Raw genomic sequence first — 15119 nt, forward strand, 5'->3', positions numbered from 1 at the left:
TCACAATTTGCTCGAGCCCAAGGCAACATCTTCAAATTGAGTGTTTTGTCCGATAAACAGTCCAAAACCCAAAGCTATTACATTTACAACAATATAAAACAGAGAAGTGCTGCAAATATTCACTTTGAAGAAGCTGTAAACAATGGGGTGCCTGGTTAGCTCACCTGGTTGAGCATGCGCCCCATGTAAAAGACTCAGTCCTTGCCGCAGCGGCCGCGGGTTCGGTTTCAACCTGCGGCCCTTTGCTGCGTGTATTCCCCCTCTCCCACTTTCCTATCAATAAAGGCAATAAAAGCCCCCAAAAATATCTTAAAAAGAAGCTGGAAACAATGAATAACTGGTTGCTTGACAAATGACTTAAACAAAGTTTGATTATTAAAGTCATTGTGACTTTATTTTCTTTTTAAAGAAATAGAAAACACCTCCAAGGCGGCATGGAGTATTTTACACGTTTCCATCAGTTTCCAGTACTGATGCAGCAGAAAGGGTCTGAGACTTGTGTTGGCGTGACTTACCTGAAGGGCACAATTCATCATACGAATGATGTAATCAAACTGTTGGTGGTCAAGTATGGCGCGGTTCTGCTGAACGTGAAGACTTAGTTCCTCAGTCAGACACTGGCGAGCTGCCTTGCCTTTCAGTGCTCGCAGTGCAGCCGGAAGTGTCTGTTGAGAGAAAAGTGGACAAAGAGGGTTTTAGAAGAAAAACAAATGCCTCCAAATAAAGTAACTCGCCTGACAAGAGAAGTTGATTTCAGATCGAAAGAAGACAATTGACAATTTGTGATCGTTCAAAAAATGGGAAACAACTTTGTTTCTTGAGATTTTCAGGCTTTATGAGAAAGCCAGACCTCGTTTTATGAAATACTGATAAAGGGTAATTTGATTTGTTTTATCCATTCACTGCTTACCAACACAGTACTTCCAGCTACTTCGACCTACTGTACAGGAATGGTCATTTGGCAGAAAAGCATTTACAGGCTCATGGGGGATTCAGAGGATACATGCTATGCATTCTTACACAGAGATGCAGGCCAGGATTATATAAACTCCTATATGAAGCCAGTGGGATACATAAAGCAACTGGCGACAATCCAATTTGAAACACATTGAATGCATATTGGGTAGAATCCTATACATTAAGCAAAAACAAAGGGCATTTACTGCAATGTAGATGCGCGTAGAGGCGAAACAAGTGACAGGAACTGATTAACCTCTGTGTTACAACAGTAACTATTGATAGCCACATATCAACATGGATTCAGAGTGTTTCATAACAGACCCTATATATTTCTGTGTCTGTGTGGCAGCTGGGATATGAGGATAATGAAGGTGAAGAAAGATCTACAGTACAGCTCCATAACGGTCTGCTGGGTGGGTGCAACACAAAGCGGCCTCCAGTTAATGAGCTTGTTTAAAGGTTGATGAGCTCCACTGATGAAAGACATTGGGCATCACCTTTTCAGTCTCCAGGGTCTTGTTGTCAAAGACGAAGGAAATGCAGCTCCGCACCACTTCCAGCCTCCGAGCGCTGTTAAACACGGAGCCAATCTTACCCATTATGGGCACTGGAATACAGAAAGACAGAATATGAGAGGAATCACTGCAGGTTGAAACTACAACTGCAGAAAACATCAGAGCATTTTCACAAGTCAAAGGTTGGTAGTATGTGTAAATGAACTATGGTAAACTTTCCTTCATCTTACCAGTGGCCAGATCTCCCTAATTAGGCCAGCAGAAAAATGTGTATTTGACTTAAAATACGCCGCTTGGAGGTTTGCTGCTGGCCCTAGGGCCTGTTGCTTGAACTACAGACTGTACTTCTGCATACGGACACATAGTATCGAAGCGGATCAAGTGCAACAGTTGCCCCTCTCTCTCTTTCTGAAACTCAGACCGAACTCAGATTAAACTATAAAACTAGACAGTGCTGTTCAAATAAAAACCAAGTGGGGTTACTGTATTGCCTTAGCCTAGAAATCTAGACGCATCCTAGCGGAAGCTAAATTATTTTGCAGCCAGGGGGTCTAGGCACTCTCCGTTGACTTGCGAGCTGGAAAAACCAAACTCTGGTCAGGCCAATCACATCGTGTATAGAGTTGGTGGGCGGGCTTATGGCTGCTGCTGGGATCAGCGGTCTTCTGGAAGACTTGGAGTTAAGCTTTTCTTTGAGAAAAGAACAAAGAACGGCACATAAATCATTCTTAAAAAAGGAAGATGTGTTCAGAGTTTTGCCGACCGGATATGGCAAAAGTTTAATCTATCAACTAGCTTCTCTTCCTCCTTCGTTGCTCTGCCTGGTAGTAGCACTATCCTATTGCGTGCAGAGGGAATTTGAAAGACAACAGTTTATCCCGCCCCTCGGATTGAGCCCTGCCAATGGTGAGTTCCCAGACCCAACATCTTGATGTGGGTCTAGCTTGTCAGGCTAGTATTGCCTATTTCTCGCCTAAAATGTTTTCAGAAACGTATTTCAGCTTTGAGCTTCTTAATGTTATACAAGATCTGTTAGTTACCAGCCGGCCGCTGTGCACAGTACATTCTGGTAGTTGTAGGTTTTCTACTGTTTGAGCGAAAGGGAATACCACAGCTTATTTTCTCTGGTCATTTAGCACCAATTTCAAAAACGTTTGCGCCATTCTACTGCATAGACAGCCCAGTTTTATGAAAAGACACAAAACACTGCAGGTATGTAAAAACTCATCACAACAGTATGTATTGTACATTACAGCATTTTAAAAGTTGCCCATACCGACAGGTGGTCCGGCAGGTACTACACACTTCCTCTCAGGTCGTGTAGAAGGAGGTGCGCTGCTGTGTTTTGCCACACCCTCCTGTATCATCTTCTCCACCTTTTCGTCATCCAGCAGGGGGAAGGGTACCTGGTGCACCCGCAGGTGGGATCCCTCCGACGGCCGAGGCACTTTCTGGAATGCCATGTGGGGGTTTGGGTTCTCCTGTAGTACATCCACCAGGGAACAACATGTATTAATAGGATACCCAGCTGTTTATACAGCAAAACAAGTGCACAGCATGCTAAAATGAGGACATATGTCTACGGTAATATGCCAAAACAACAGAGATGTAGTTGTAGTTGCATGAAGTCTTACATTTCTGTATAGCTGCTCAGAGAATACCCTGATGTGCTTCTGCAGCTTAGCAGGGCTGACCTCTTCTTCCTTAAAGCTGTCAGTGTCTAAGGCGACCAGCTACAAAACACACAATAAAACAGTATACAGTTTATACACTATTAAAAGGGGTGGATCATCTAGTAAAATACATTCAAAAGTATCACAGTGCTCCTATGGCATAACTACTTGGCTATCATAACTGATAGTGTATCGTCCATATGTCACCAGTCCACATTAAAAACTATTTTATAGTCACTTTAGTGTAAAAAAAATAGTTTGTGTATGAACTTCTCCACTTACAGCTAAAAAGCAAAGGTTATAAAGTTCAGCTTTAAGTGGAGCATCATGGTACAGTACCTCATCAAAGAGATCGCAGGCTCTGTAAGGCGGACCTCTCTCTGAGACAAAGCCAGCGAAGGCCATGCCATCCAAAACCTTGGTCAGAAAATCATTCTCAATGAGGCCTCGCTGGCCCAGGAAGGCAGTCTGGATAATGTCAGAATTAGATCAGTTACAATCCCACACAGATGGGAGCAATGTAATCTTGTTCATATGGTTATGCTGCAGACTGAAAAACAAGCGTAGTGTTCACAGCCATTTTTAGAATAAGATTACAAAAATGTGCAAAAATATCTCTGCAAGGGGGCCTGAGACCGGCATCTTTAATTGTTGAAATCATGGATAAGTTCTTCAGCATGTACAAAAAGGGAAATAAATCAACTTATAAATAACTACATGCAAATGAATTGAATTTACTTTACGCATACTTATTTGTGCTTGTGGGTAGAAGAGATAAAACACAGTTCACACAAGCCTTCCCCCACTCAGCGATTCCAGGCAAATAAGCTGAGCGTTTGTTTATAATGTGATCCATGTGGGGTACTTTGAGGATGATGTGCTGAGGGGTTACCACGGAGACACCACAGAGACGAACAAACAAAAAGCCCGGCACAAAACAACAATGTAAACCTAATACGTTTCATATGGCTCTTTGCCGGGCTTTGCCCAAGGTTATGGGACTGTGTCCGAATCTTGCATAAACAAAAAGATAGCATCACGGAACAGTCATGGAGCCTCAAAAACACATTTATAACAACATGCACACTCACACATCCACACACAAACACACACTTTATACAACCCTGACAGGTTTATCCGTTAGGTCTTTACACGTAATTCCACCCTCACTACTGGAATCCAGCTACAAACATTCTTGGCAGTTAAAAAAGAACAATGTGTTTGCTGCAGAGCAATTATTAAAGGAGTTTAAGCCAAGGTCATGTATTAGAAAATAAGGTTTTTGCAAAATTTGAATGTCATCACAGGGAATTCCATAATGTTGTTATCTTACCTTGTGAAAGTGAATTACGGGTTCAGAATGGATGCGGATGAGCTGCAGGCAAGACCTGTAGCCCTGGAAGAGTTGTGCAAACAACCTGAGAAAGACAGACCTCACCTCCTTGTCCTGGAACATATCACACACAAACACGACTCATCAAACAGCTATGCCACAAATGCAGTCTGATAAGTTTATTAGGCAACATTGTTTTTTTCTTAAGAGTTATGGTTTACTGTCAGTTAGTGCCCTCACTCCAACACTAACCTTTTGGCAATAACAGACTTTTTTCTGATGAAGGCAATCATGTCGTCCTCCGACATGAGGACATATGCCTTCACCCGGAGGATCATGAATGAAAAGAGGGCATGTGGTACTGATGCTGACTTACCAACAACTTGAGGTTGGAGGGTGCAGTGCGAGGCGGAGGGAACGCATTGTCTGCTATCTCCAGATCAGGGTGCAAAACCTATGAAGAATAAATTCATCTCCAGATGACTTACTTGTCCTGATTTAACACGTGCTTTTATGTGGAGTAAGTGAACATTTCTTGTGCACAATGCGTAACCAGATTAAATACAGCATACCATAAAAAAGTGTAACATGATTTAATTAAAGGAAAAAACATCAATTTTACCAGCAGTCACTGAGCATGTTGTATGGAGGACAGAAGCTGCCCAAATCAAAAATAAATAAAATATTTGATAAATAAATGATCTAAAAATAGTATTAAAAATAAATGCAGGCACTAATTAATTGATCAAATTAAGATCGAGCAAACTGATGTTGATCAACTCATAGGCGAAAAGTTGACCCCTATGACACACTCACACTTTCATAATAAAGAAGAAATGCATATAGACATGTATAAAGAAAATAATAGATAAATAAATAAGTTGAGTGTAAAAAAAATAGGGGGTGAAATGCAAAGAAAAAAATAATACATAAATTAATACATTTAAAAATGAATAAATACATTTTAAAATTAATTGAAATAAATAAATTGGAAAGGCAAATTAATACAAAGGTAAATAAATAAATAAATGAATAAGCAAATTTAAACAAAACAAAATTATTTGTCACATATCAATTAATTAATGCCTATATTTATTTTTATTATTGGTACATTTAATTGCCTATTCATTTATTTATCAAGGAATTTCTTAATTTTTGTTCTTGGCAGCTTCTACCCTACATACTTTGAGTATAAGAATCCAATAATGACTTTGTATGTATTAAAGTGGTTGGCTGTGTGAAAGACAGACATGTATATATGCTAAACCAGGGCAAACTGTAATTGGTGTTCAAAGTTGAATGATTTCATGAATAAATTAATGTTTGCTTGCTCACTTTAAATGTCATCATAATATGATTATTTAAATAATATGGTTGAACACTATGTGTGTGCATGTTTTTGCTTACCAGGGACAGGGAAGTCTGTGTTTGGTGTAACAGAGGTTCAGGGAGCAGGGACAAATGGATGCACTCAGGAATCTTTATTGTTCCTCCATCCAGGTCAGCAATAATAACATCTAACTGATATACACACATAAAACACAGACAGGTCAGGTGGTTTGATTGCAGCTGGAGGGAGTACCGTGAGGAACGACACGTATGCCTGATGAGGTTCAGCCGAAACCAGTTAAATAAACATCTTGTTAAAAGGGCAGATTACTTCATCTTTGTATCGGTTTTTCTTTTGTAATGTTGCAGCAAACCGAATATCCCCGCTGGGGTTCAACAAAGGTGCATCTCTCATTGTATCTTAAAAACATAAATCTAAAGGGCTTTTTAGATAAAAAAAAAAATCTCCTTGTCAGTAGAAAGTCCTAAAATATAATGCATCCTGACATTTAGGATATAAAAACACACTCTAAAGACTACAATACTTGTTAATGATTCACAGGTGTTTGACAGCATTCAACAATGTATGATCTTCTAGTTCTGCATGCAAATAAGAGAGATTGCTGAATGCCTGTGACACATCTGCACTCACCAAATCCTGGATTTCAGTCTGAAACATGGAGTGCACCCCGATGATGAAGGGGGTGGGTGAGCTCAACACCTCCAGCAGCCGCGAAGGCAGAATAGGGATGTATGGGTAACTGAACACAGGAGAGGACATACCAGTGAGTACACATAGTTGGTACAATAATACTAGGAAGACAGATGGGGAAGAATTGAGAAAGCCTAAAATATACTTCCCTGTGTTTAAGTGTACGTTGTTATGAAAGTAAAACTCAAATGACTAAACTTAAAAATATGACGTTAAAGATAAAAACTGCACCTGGCACTAACATCTTGCAATGATATAATTTAAAAGCTCTGGAAATTTACATCATCATCATCTCCAAGAAACTATGGCTGCACAAAATGGACATTAGAATTACAGTAACATAATGACAGAGTGACTTTTGTTTGCATTACAAAATGTTGAAAAAGAGAGTCAATAATGAGGGAATGATTGCCAAACTAGTAGAGGGATTCATAGTTTATTTCACTACAAGAGTCCTCATACATCTGTGGTACTTATATAAAGCAGCCTTTAAAACAACAAAATATTGTCTCAATGTATATATGTCACGTTTTGTCTGCCACTGTTTATTCTCCTGTTTAGTTGTGTTTGTTCTGTCTCAATAAATGAATACATGGACAAGGAACTAAGGCTATATTCACACCAAATCAGGCATTGCAGCGAAAACGCCAGTCCTCCCATACAGTACATTTGAATATGGCTAGTACGTTTAGGCTGCAGCAAAATGTTGAAACAGAATCAACTTTTACGCAACCAGATGTCACACTGTGTTGGCCAATCACCTAGTCTATATCCTGGACGTTCCACTTCCAGTATTGCTCCGTTGAAGACGGAAAATCCGCCAGATTTCACTCATTTAGGCCGGATATCCTTGGGCTTCCTTTGTGTTGGCATTTTAAACTCCAGTCGATTTATGAGGACTATGGTTAACCTTTTCTCAGATCTCTGCAGAGTTTTCTGTTGCATGACTAAACAACTTTTAAACGTACACATGTTCCACCAAAACAAGTTCCTTCTGAGGCTAGCGCGCTTTGGAGGAGGGTCTGGCAAAGCAAGACTACCGGCAATCAGAGAAATGGGGAGTAACTTTATATTTCACGTGTTGCCATTCAATTTGGCCTTGTGCACCAGTCAAAAAACCCTTGCATCCTGGTTAGTTATTTAAAGTAAATGTGTGTTTTTTTTTTTATCTGTCGATACTTCACAGAAAATAACGTGTAGGACCCGGCATACTAGCAGCATGGCTAAATGCTAGCACCATGAGGAACATAATAGACAAATGGGCCTTTTAAGTGACACCGTTGCACAACCCTCCACTAATCGCTGCATCACCTGATTTGGTGTGAATGCAGCCTAATGCAGCCACGTAGTGGTTTGCAGTCATTTGTAAAAATTACTAAAATTACTCAGAAATCAGTTGTGTCACAGGATGTGAACCACAGCACAAGTAAAAGGCACTTTTAGTAGAAGTGAATTCTGAAAAGTGAGTGGAAAAATCCTCTGAGGTTAATAAAATATACAAGGTTAAACAAGGTCGAACTTTGCAAAATGTTTAAATAGTATACATATCCAGCAGATATACCCGTTTATACAACTGAATACAATGATGAACAAAGTTAATCATCAGTCGAATCACAAGCCATGAAAGTCACAGCACCAGCTGAGTTGTTAGTGGAAATTCACATGAGAATCTATTCTGCCGTTGGGGTCAAACACATGCTTACCTGTATTTCAGGGGAAACATGAGGGCTTCCAGGGCGCGACACGCCTCTTCAAGCCTCTGGTAACTGGTGGAGTGGAACAAAACCTTGTGTTCTGTCAGAACCGCACAAAACAGGCTTAGAACATTTTGGATTCCTGTAACGAGAAAGCAACAGTGAACAAAAACCAATGAGGTATTTGTTGGAATGTGACCACCACATTTTTCCAGATCATTCATCAAACATTCATGGCTATTTGTGGAGAATTTCAAACTTCAAACAGATTAGATCACACAATATTCATTTGGAAGTTCCGTTTGTATCCATAACAGCTTTAAGACTCATTACTGCAATTCAAAACATAAAATATTCTGTGGAATTGTTCTTGTGATTTTTGCAGTGCTTTGCAGACCAACCATACCAATCTTAGAAGATTGTAGCGCTACTTAAGGATTGGATGGCATTGTTTGTGTTCTAATCTCATTTTGAAAATAGGTCTGGTGCAGCATGACTCCAAAACCTGTGGAGCCAACCAAATCTGAATTTAATTATCAACGTGAAAGGCAATGTTTGAGACCGCTGCCTATGCAGCACCACAAAGGCTGCGCTGTGTCGGCTCTTTGGTGAAGAAGAAGCCTGAAACTATAGTGGCAACTCTGCATTGATATCAGAAGAGAGCATCACTTTGGTAGGTGAGTAGTGCACTGCCTTTCTGTTTCCCATGGCTCAGGGCAAATACATGAGGCAGGCGTATTGAACAGTTTATGTATTCAAGTAAATTCCTACAAAATTACTTTTGTTCCTGCAACATTGTTCAGCTGTCTTCATTTGCATTAAACCAATATTAGTGTAATCCTCCATTGATCACAACAATAACACACATGATCTGCAATCTGTCCACCGCTTTTTTTAAACCATGGAACCTGCTGGCTCATGACAAAGACAATAAATTTCCACAACCAAATAGGTCAGTTTATGTCAAACACTGAATAAAAAACTAAAGGAAAACTCATCTCTGAAAAACAAAGGAAATTACACACGCTCACACAGTATAAATAATACTGTATTTCAAATACCGATGTGACAATCAGGAAGAATTCTAAGTTTACAGTTCCTGTTATTGTTTCCTATCAAGCAACTGACAGACCAATTCATCACACATTGAAGTGATAAAGAGAGAGGAAAACTGGCAGACATATCAGCGCCACTGGGGGCGCTGGTTTTGGATGTTTGCCTGCCTGAGTGAAGCACTTCAGTTATAAACAGGAAACTGAACATGAGCCTCAACAAAATCTGAGTTTTAAGGTAAACAGGCTCATCAAACCAAATGAGTTGTTTTATCTTTTATAGACACGGTGAGTGTAAATTCTGTAAAGGAGTGTGCCTCGCTCATTTCAATAACTGAAGCTCCGGTTTCATAATCTCAGGTTCAGGCGTTTACTTATCTTTTGGAAACAGCAACGCACTTCCGAGCCCTAAATAAATTAGGTGACAGCAACATCCCCGGACAACAGAAGAGACAAAGGCAACAAACAACAAACAACAGGGCTGTTGATGGCTGGTTTTATCTTGCCCCCGGGGGGGGATGTACTTCCTGTCCAGTGTGACATGTTTAACACACATTCCTCTCTGGTGACTCGGGTGACCTGTGCACACAGAATAATGTGCCGACCTGACAGCTACAAGCAAATCCTTAAATGGACATGAGAATCACCTAATATAGTAAGTGGAAACAATGCACGTGTTCCCCCCCCCATTTACGTTTAGCTGATCAGCTGACTTATGATATTTACCTTCCTGTCAGAATGCAGGGAAATCAGTTTTAAGGGTGGGGGAATGATTAACATCTAACTATCACTTTCACTCTGTATGCCATGACAGCTTGACTCTCAATCAGAGATTCCTACATACATTTGTCCGGCTACACAGTTCAAAACAAATATTATATGAATAGTTAATCAAAGTGGGGTTAAGGACTGACATATTTATACACTTTTTTTTATCTGCCTACCATTAATTAAGAGGTTATATCTTCTTTGTTTAATCCCTACACAAACGATAAGTTGTGGTGTAAGGTTAGTTTCAGCTGCATTGTTTTAACAATGTCACACATTGAGCACCTTTCCAACAAACATTTATAGTGGCTCTGTAGCCCTTTCAAGGACAAAAAGCGCTCCATAACGTACGCTGAACTGATTAATGGAAACAGGCTTATGAGGACTGAGAGGCTGTGGCTGGGTATTGTGTCAAGATTGCTTTGTTTTGTGTATCCAGATTGGCTACAAATGCATGACTGCCACATAACCCTGATCACATGTGTATCGTGCAAGTACCCCCCATGGGCAGGTTCACCACTTTGTCCAAACAAACAGTTTGTGGTGTTAATACACTCAGGAAATAAAATCCACTCTGTTTTGAATCACATTCTTCTAATCAAACGAGGATAAATGAGAGCCAACTTTCCATTACAAATCAAATTGCAGGTGAATTATATTTAATTTCACAATCCGCTCTAACGGATGTACGTCTCGAGTTGCAAAAATTGAACAAAACCCAACTCTTTTAAAGTGACCTGAAAATCTAAAAATATAATGCTTAATTGCTCAGTTCATGAAGTATGCCAAACTGTCCTTTTTAAAAGGTGGAGGAAAGTGCTAGGACACACTCCAAACATCATGAGTCATGGTCAATCACGCATGTTATATCTTTAACAAAGCACGTATTGCCTGTGCAAATCGTTTATAGTCTGAACAGTTAACATATTGAGCAAACATGGCAACGTGAAATCAGCAAACTGAATCAAATCTTTATCATGTGCTCTAGCCCAGTCAAAATTACAGAAACATTGAAAGGACAGTACAAAGCAAAAACCACATAATCTTGCTCCAGACACATTTAGTGTAGAATTAATCCAAGTTCTTAAAGGCTCATTGCTAAAGTCTCCTGATTGCTAATCACGTGGTGGTAAACAGCAGCACTGTAGGACTTTTACAAAGTAGAACAGAGCCTCTAAAAATCTGAAAGGATCAAGACTGAATGAATGTGAAATATGTCACACACAAGCCGTTGCTTAATTGAATCGCCTAAGACGATGATGCCACTAAAATGATTAAGACAAATGTTCTTTAAGTGTCACAACTGTCAGATTATAACCTATAAAACCTAAATGTGATATTATGTAGACGTGACAACCTGCAGCAGGAAATTATTGTTCATTCAATACACTTTACAGCAGGATTTGTGTTCATAACAAACTAATGACGGGGCAGAGATACAATTATACAGTCACTAACAAGTCATGGTCTGACTCAATAAGTCTCTTCCTGTCTCATGATTACTAGTTAGTAGTTATCAAAGAGCCTGGACCTACCCAGCTGCTGGAAGAGCAGAGCAACACTTTTACATGTGACAGGCAACGTGTCGTTCAGAGGCGTCTGGATGAGCTGCCGGTCACCTGCTCCCAGGCTAAACAGCTTCTGTAAAGAAAAACAGAAGCTGTAAACAGTCATGGAAAATGTCTACGGCCATCAGGTCTAAAGGGCTGAGCAGTACTGCAACGGAGATCATCCATTAAGATTTAAAGCCGAGTGTACTGTGGCTGCATCAAATAAAGAAGACAGATGCTATTTAGTGTACGCTAACGCTGCAGCTGCAGGACCGAATTAGCCATTTGAATGAGTTTGCTCGTCATTGAGCAAAGAAAACCTCAATTACATGTTCACCAAAATATAACTGGTGCAGCGCACAGCTGCAGTAATATTACAGATTCCTTTAAAAAAAAGATTTGTGCTTTAAAAAAATACCCATAGTGTGTATCTGCTGCTGAAATGTGTATTTACCGACTAATCGAGTCAAATTGGTGATGCAACAGTTGTGCTTGGGATATCAAAGTCTTCTGAATGGTTTGTGATTTACATTACAGCATGCTTGGAGGGGAAAAGTGGTTGGTAAAGACATTTAAGATGTAGAAAATAAAAAAAAAAGTTCTTCAGTCAAGTCAAAATATACCTATATATACATACCGAGATGTTTAACAAGGTTCTGTTTTGACAAAATGGGTCCGTTCCACTGCCGAGGTTCAGCCTAATGGCAGACATGGGGACTTGGGATTTAAGTGGCGTCTTGCTGGGGAATGGGCCAGATTCTTCCCTTTTCCAGCACATTAGCCATTGTTTAAAGTGCTCATATTATGCGGTTTGGCTTTTTCCTTTTCCTTTATAGTGTTATATATCTTTTCTGTGCATGTTATAGGTTTACAAAGTGAAAAAGCCCAAAGTCCACCCCAAAGGAACTTACCATCTCCAACAGAAAACACTGTTCACAAACTGCTCCAAACAGCTCTATTGTAGTCCAGCCTTTACTTCCTTACAGAACATGCGTCACTGTGTAACACACGTTATAATGCTCGCCTAGCTGCTAGCGTGGCACGCCCTCATACTCCGCTTCTGACTGGGTAGTAGTCCTTACCTAGCTACTGCACATGTGCGACTCCCAACAAACATGGGACAGAAGTGAGATGCCTCACTCTGTAGCTAAAACGGAGAGCTCAACACACAGGGTGAAAAGAGGAGCTGCAGCAATGTGCAGTATAACAAAAATATGGTATTTTTTGAAAATTAAACCATGTAAACCTATTCTGGTACAACCGCTAAATACAATTATGAACCTGAAAATGAGCATAATATGAGCACTTTAAAATAAAGTCTGATTTTTACCTGAGCACTTACAACTACATTGTAAACGTATAGTAATGTTCCCCAAAATGTTTGAGATACATTTTGGTTCCAGGCTGTGTTTCAAAGGTGTAAGTAAGTAATCTGTTGCCTGCTTCACTGCTGACTGGATGACTGGATGTATTACCGACTGTGGTACTTTGGACATGCTTTGCCTCAGTGAAGACTTACCTGGGATCCACCAGCAACAGGAACCTGGAATGTAAAGAGGCTAGCCACCAGACCCTCTAAAGGGAAACTTAGGCTATCGATGTGCACTGTGTAGATCAGACCCAAGCACCCCTAAAACGATGGGAAATAAAACAAAGACATTACACATGGACACATACAGAGAATAACTTCTCTATATAGTCATCAATATTACAGCTAATGGTTAAACATAGGTAATGTCTAATAGCATCTACATATATGTAGAAACAGAAGAACCTATTTACATGACTAACCAACTGTGAGTCTGCAAAACCTGTGATCAACTCAGTCTGTGAAGAAAAGATCAGAGGTGCTTATGTTTCTATGTCTCATTTACTTTACTGAATTTCGGGCTTAGACTTGAGCAAACTCAGACCTATTTTGCAGACAGTACAAAGCACAAAAGCCTCATCTCAGAGATGAAGAAAGCACTGAGTATATATAGAAAAATATTTTTTTAATCAAGATTTAATCATATAGTGTTTTTATTACCCGGAATATTTCAGGATAATCCAGCCTGGACACGAGAATGAGACTTTTTGGTGCAAACACTTGAGCTGGTTGGATCAGGCCATCCTCCTCTGCCTCCTCATCGTCATCTCCATCAGCCTCAATACTCTTTGATCCCTGAAACATAAAAAAAAGTTCCAAAACAAAAGAAACAAAAGAGTTCAACAGTGCCATAGACTACAGACTATGAAATGTACTGTAGTAGAGCATGCCAGCACCACTGAGCTCCTAGTTGAGCTTGTAAATACATCATGTGCCTCAAAGTCATTACCTTGTCCAGTATGCGTGTGGCACACACCTAACATTGCATGTGTTATTTAAAAAAATAACTGATGTGCTTCCACATAAAGAGTGTTTAATGGAAATGTATAATACTGACTGAATCATGGCTCAAAATTAACTTTTCCGTTTACCCGCCAAATGGCCAGTGAATATATAATTTACAGTTAGCCAAACTTAGCCGTTGAAACAATATTCTTTATTGTAGATCACAAAATGTCTTAAAACCCATTTGACCCTGAAGTTGGTTGAACACACACATACTCTACAGCAGGGGTCTTCAACGTTTTTTAAGCCAAGGACCCCTTACTTGAGAGAGGGACAGAGCAGGGACCCCCTACTGCATATTTTATAAAATTAATTGTTGGTATGATTTTATAAATCATGTTTTAATGTTAAAATGCATGTGACAGTGACTCCTTAGGATTAACTTTATCTGTGGATCTTAGTGACTACCTTACCTATGGGCCAGTAAGCCTATCATCAATGTCTTTTTTCACAAACAATCGGATTTATATTTGCTAATAATATGTTGCATTCATGTTAAGACATTTTAATTTTTGAAAAAAAACTTTCTAAAGTTGCAAAGGAACTCCCTTCATTCTAGTACCAAAACATTGCCTACTATTACATTTATATTTTGCAAGTTAGACAGTGTGCAGGAGTTTCTTTGCAACTTTTGACCTACTCATCCCCCTCCGACGCACCTGTCTCACGTTATAGATGTGCAAAGTATTTTTTTGTACTGAAAAAACTTTAAAAATAAATTAATAATAATTTGGTGGCTCCCCTGCAGTAACTCTGAGGACCCCCTAGGGGTCCTGGAGTATTTAATACTATAGAGCTTGTAATTGTAGCCAATAATATTACCAGAAACAAAGACTGAACGCAGGAAAGCACAACTGTCAACTGTTACATTTCGGCCAATGCGTTCTGCATCTTTTTGAACTCCACACGTTTACCTGCATGTAACAAAATCCCGCTCGAATGTGATTGGTCAATACTAAAATCGGACTACAAACGGAAACCACGCTTCCAATACCAAAATATTTTTCCGTTACCTACAGATTCTGCAGATATTGGTTTAAAAAGATTATGTAGTGACAAAGTCAGGCATTATGAGTGCACATTTTACTGCAAGTCAAATTAAATGAAGACTATAAGGCATTTCAACAAGTTATCTACCTCTCTAAATTAGAACAAGCTT

The 15119-nt window shown here is 39.6% G+C and overlaps 1 protein-coding gene across 3 annotated transcripts in view; it reads right to left on the bottom strand.

The window, feature by feature from the left end:
- sbf2 (SET binding factor 2) overlaps positions 1 to 15119 on the bottom strand; it is a 114541-nt gene that overhangs the window by 44437 nt on the left and 54985 nt on the right. For all 3 annotated transcript variants that reach the window (XM_039795414.1, XM_039795413.1, XM_039795412.1), the window contains exons 4-16: positions 13616 to 13750; positions 13106 to 13216; positions 11572 to 11677; positions 8226 to 8358; positions 6463 to 6571; positions 5889 to 6002; positions 4858 to 4935; positions 4482 to 4595; positions 3488 to 3616; positions 3110 to 3208; positions 2752 to 2956; positions 1458 to 1567; positions 516 to 665 (exon numbers count right to left, since the gene is read on the bottom strand). In XM_039795414.1, the coding sequence (XP_039651348.1) occupies positions 516 to 665; positions 1458 to 1567; positions 2752 to 2956; positions 3110 to 3208; positions 3488 to 3616; positions 4482 to 4595; positions 4858 to 4935; positions 5889 to 6002; positions 6463 to 6571; positions 8226 to 8358; positions 11572 to 11677; positions 13106 to 13216; positions 13616 to 13750 (1593 nt within the window). The remainder of the gene's footprint in view (positions 1 to 515; positions 666 to 1457; positions 1568 to 2751; positions 2957 to 3109; positions 3209 to 3487; positions 3617 to 4481; positions 4596 to 4857; positions 4936 to 5888; positions 6003 to 6462; positions 6572 to 8225; positions 8359 to 11571; positions 11678 to 13105; positions 13217 to 13615; positions 13751 to 15119) is intronic.

The sequence above is a fragment of the Perca fluviatilis genome, chromosome 3, assembly GCF_010015445.1.
Source record: "Perca fluviatilis chromosome 3, GENO_Pfluv_1.0, whole genome shotgun sequence".
Taxonomy (NCBI): domain Eukaryota; kingdom Metazoa; phylum Chordata; class Actinopteri; order Perciformes; family Percidae; genus Perca; species Perca fluviatilis.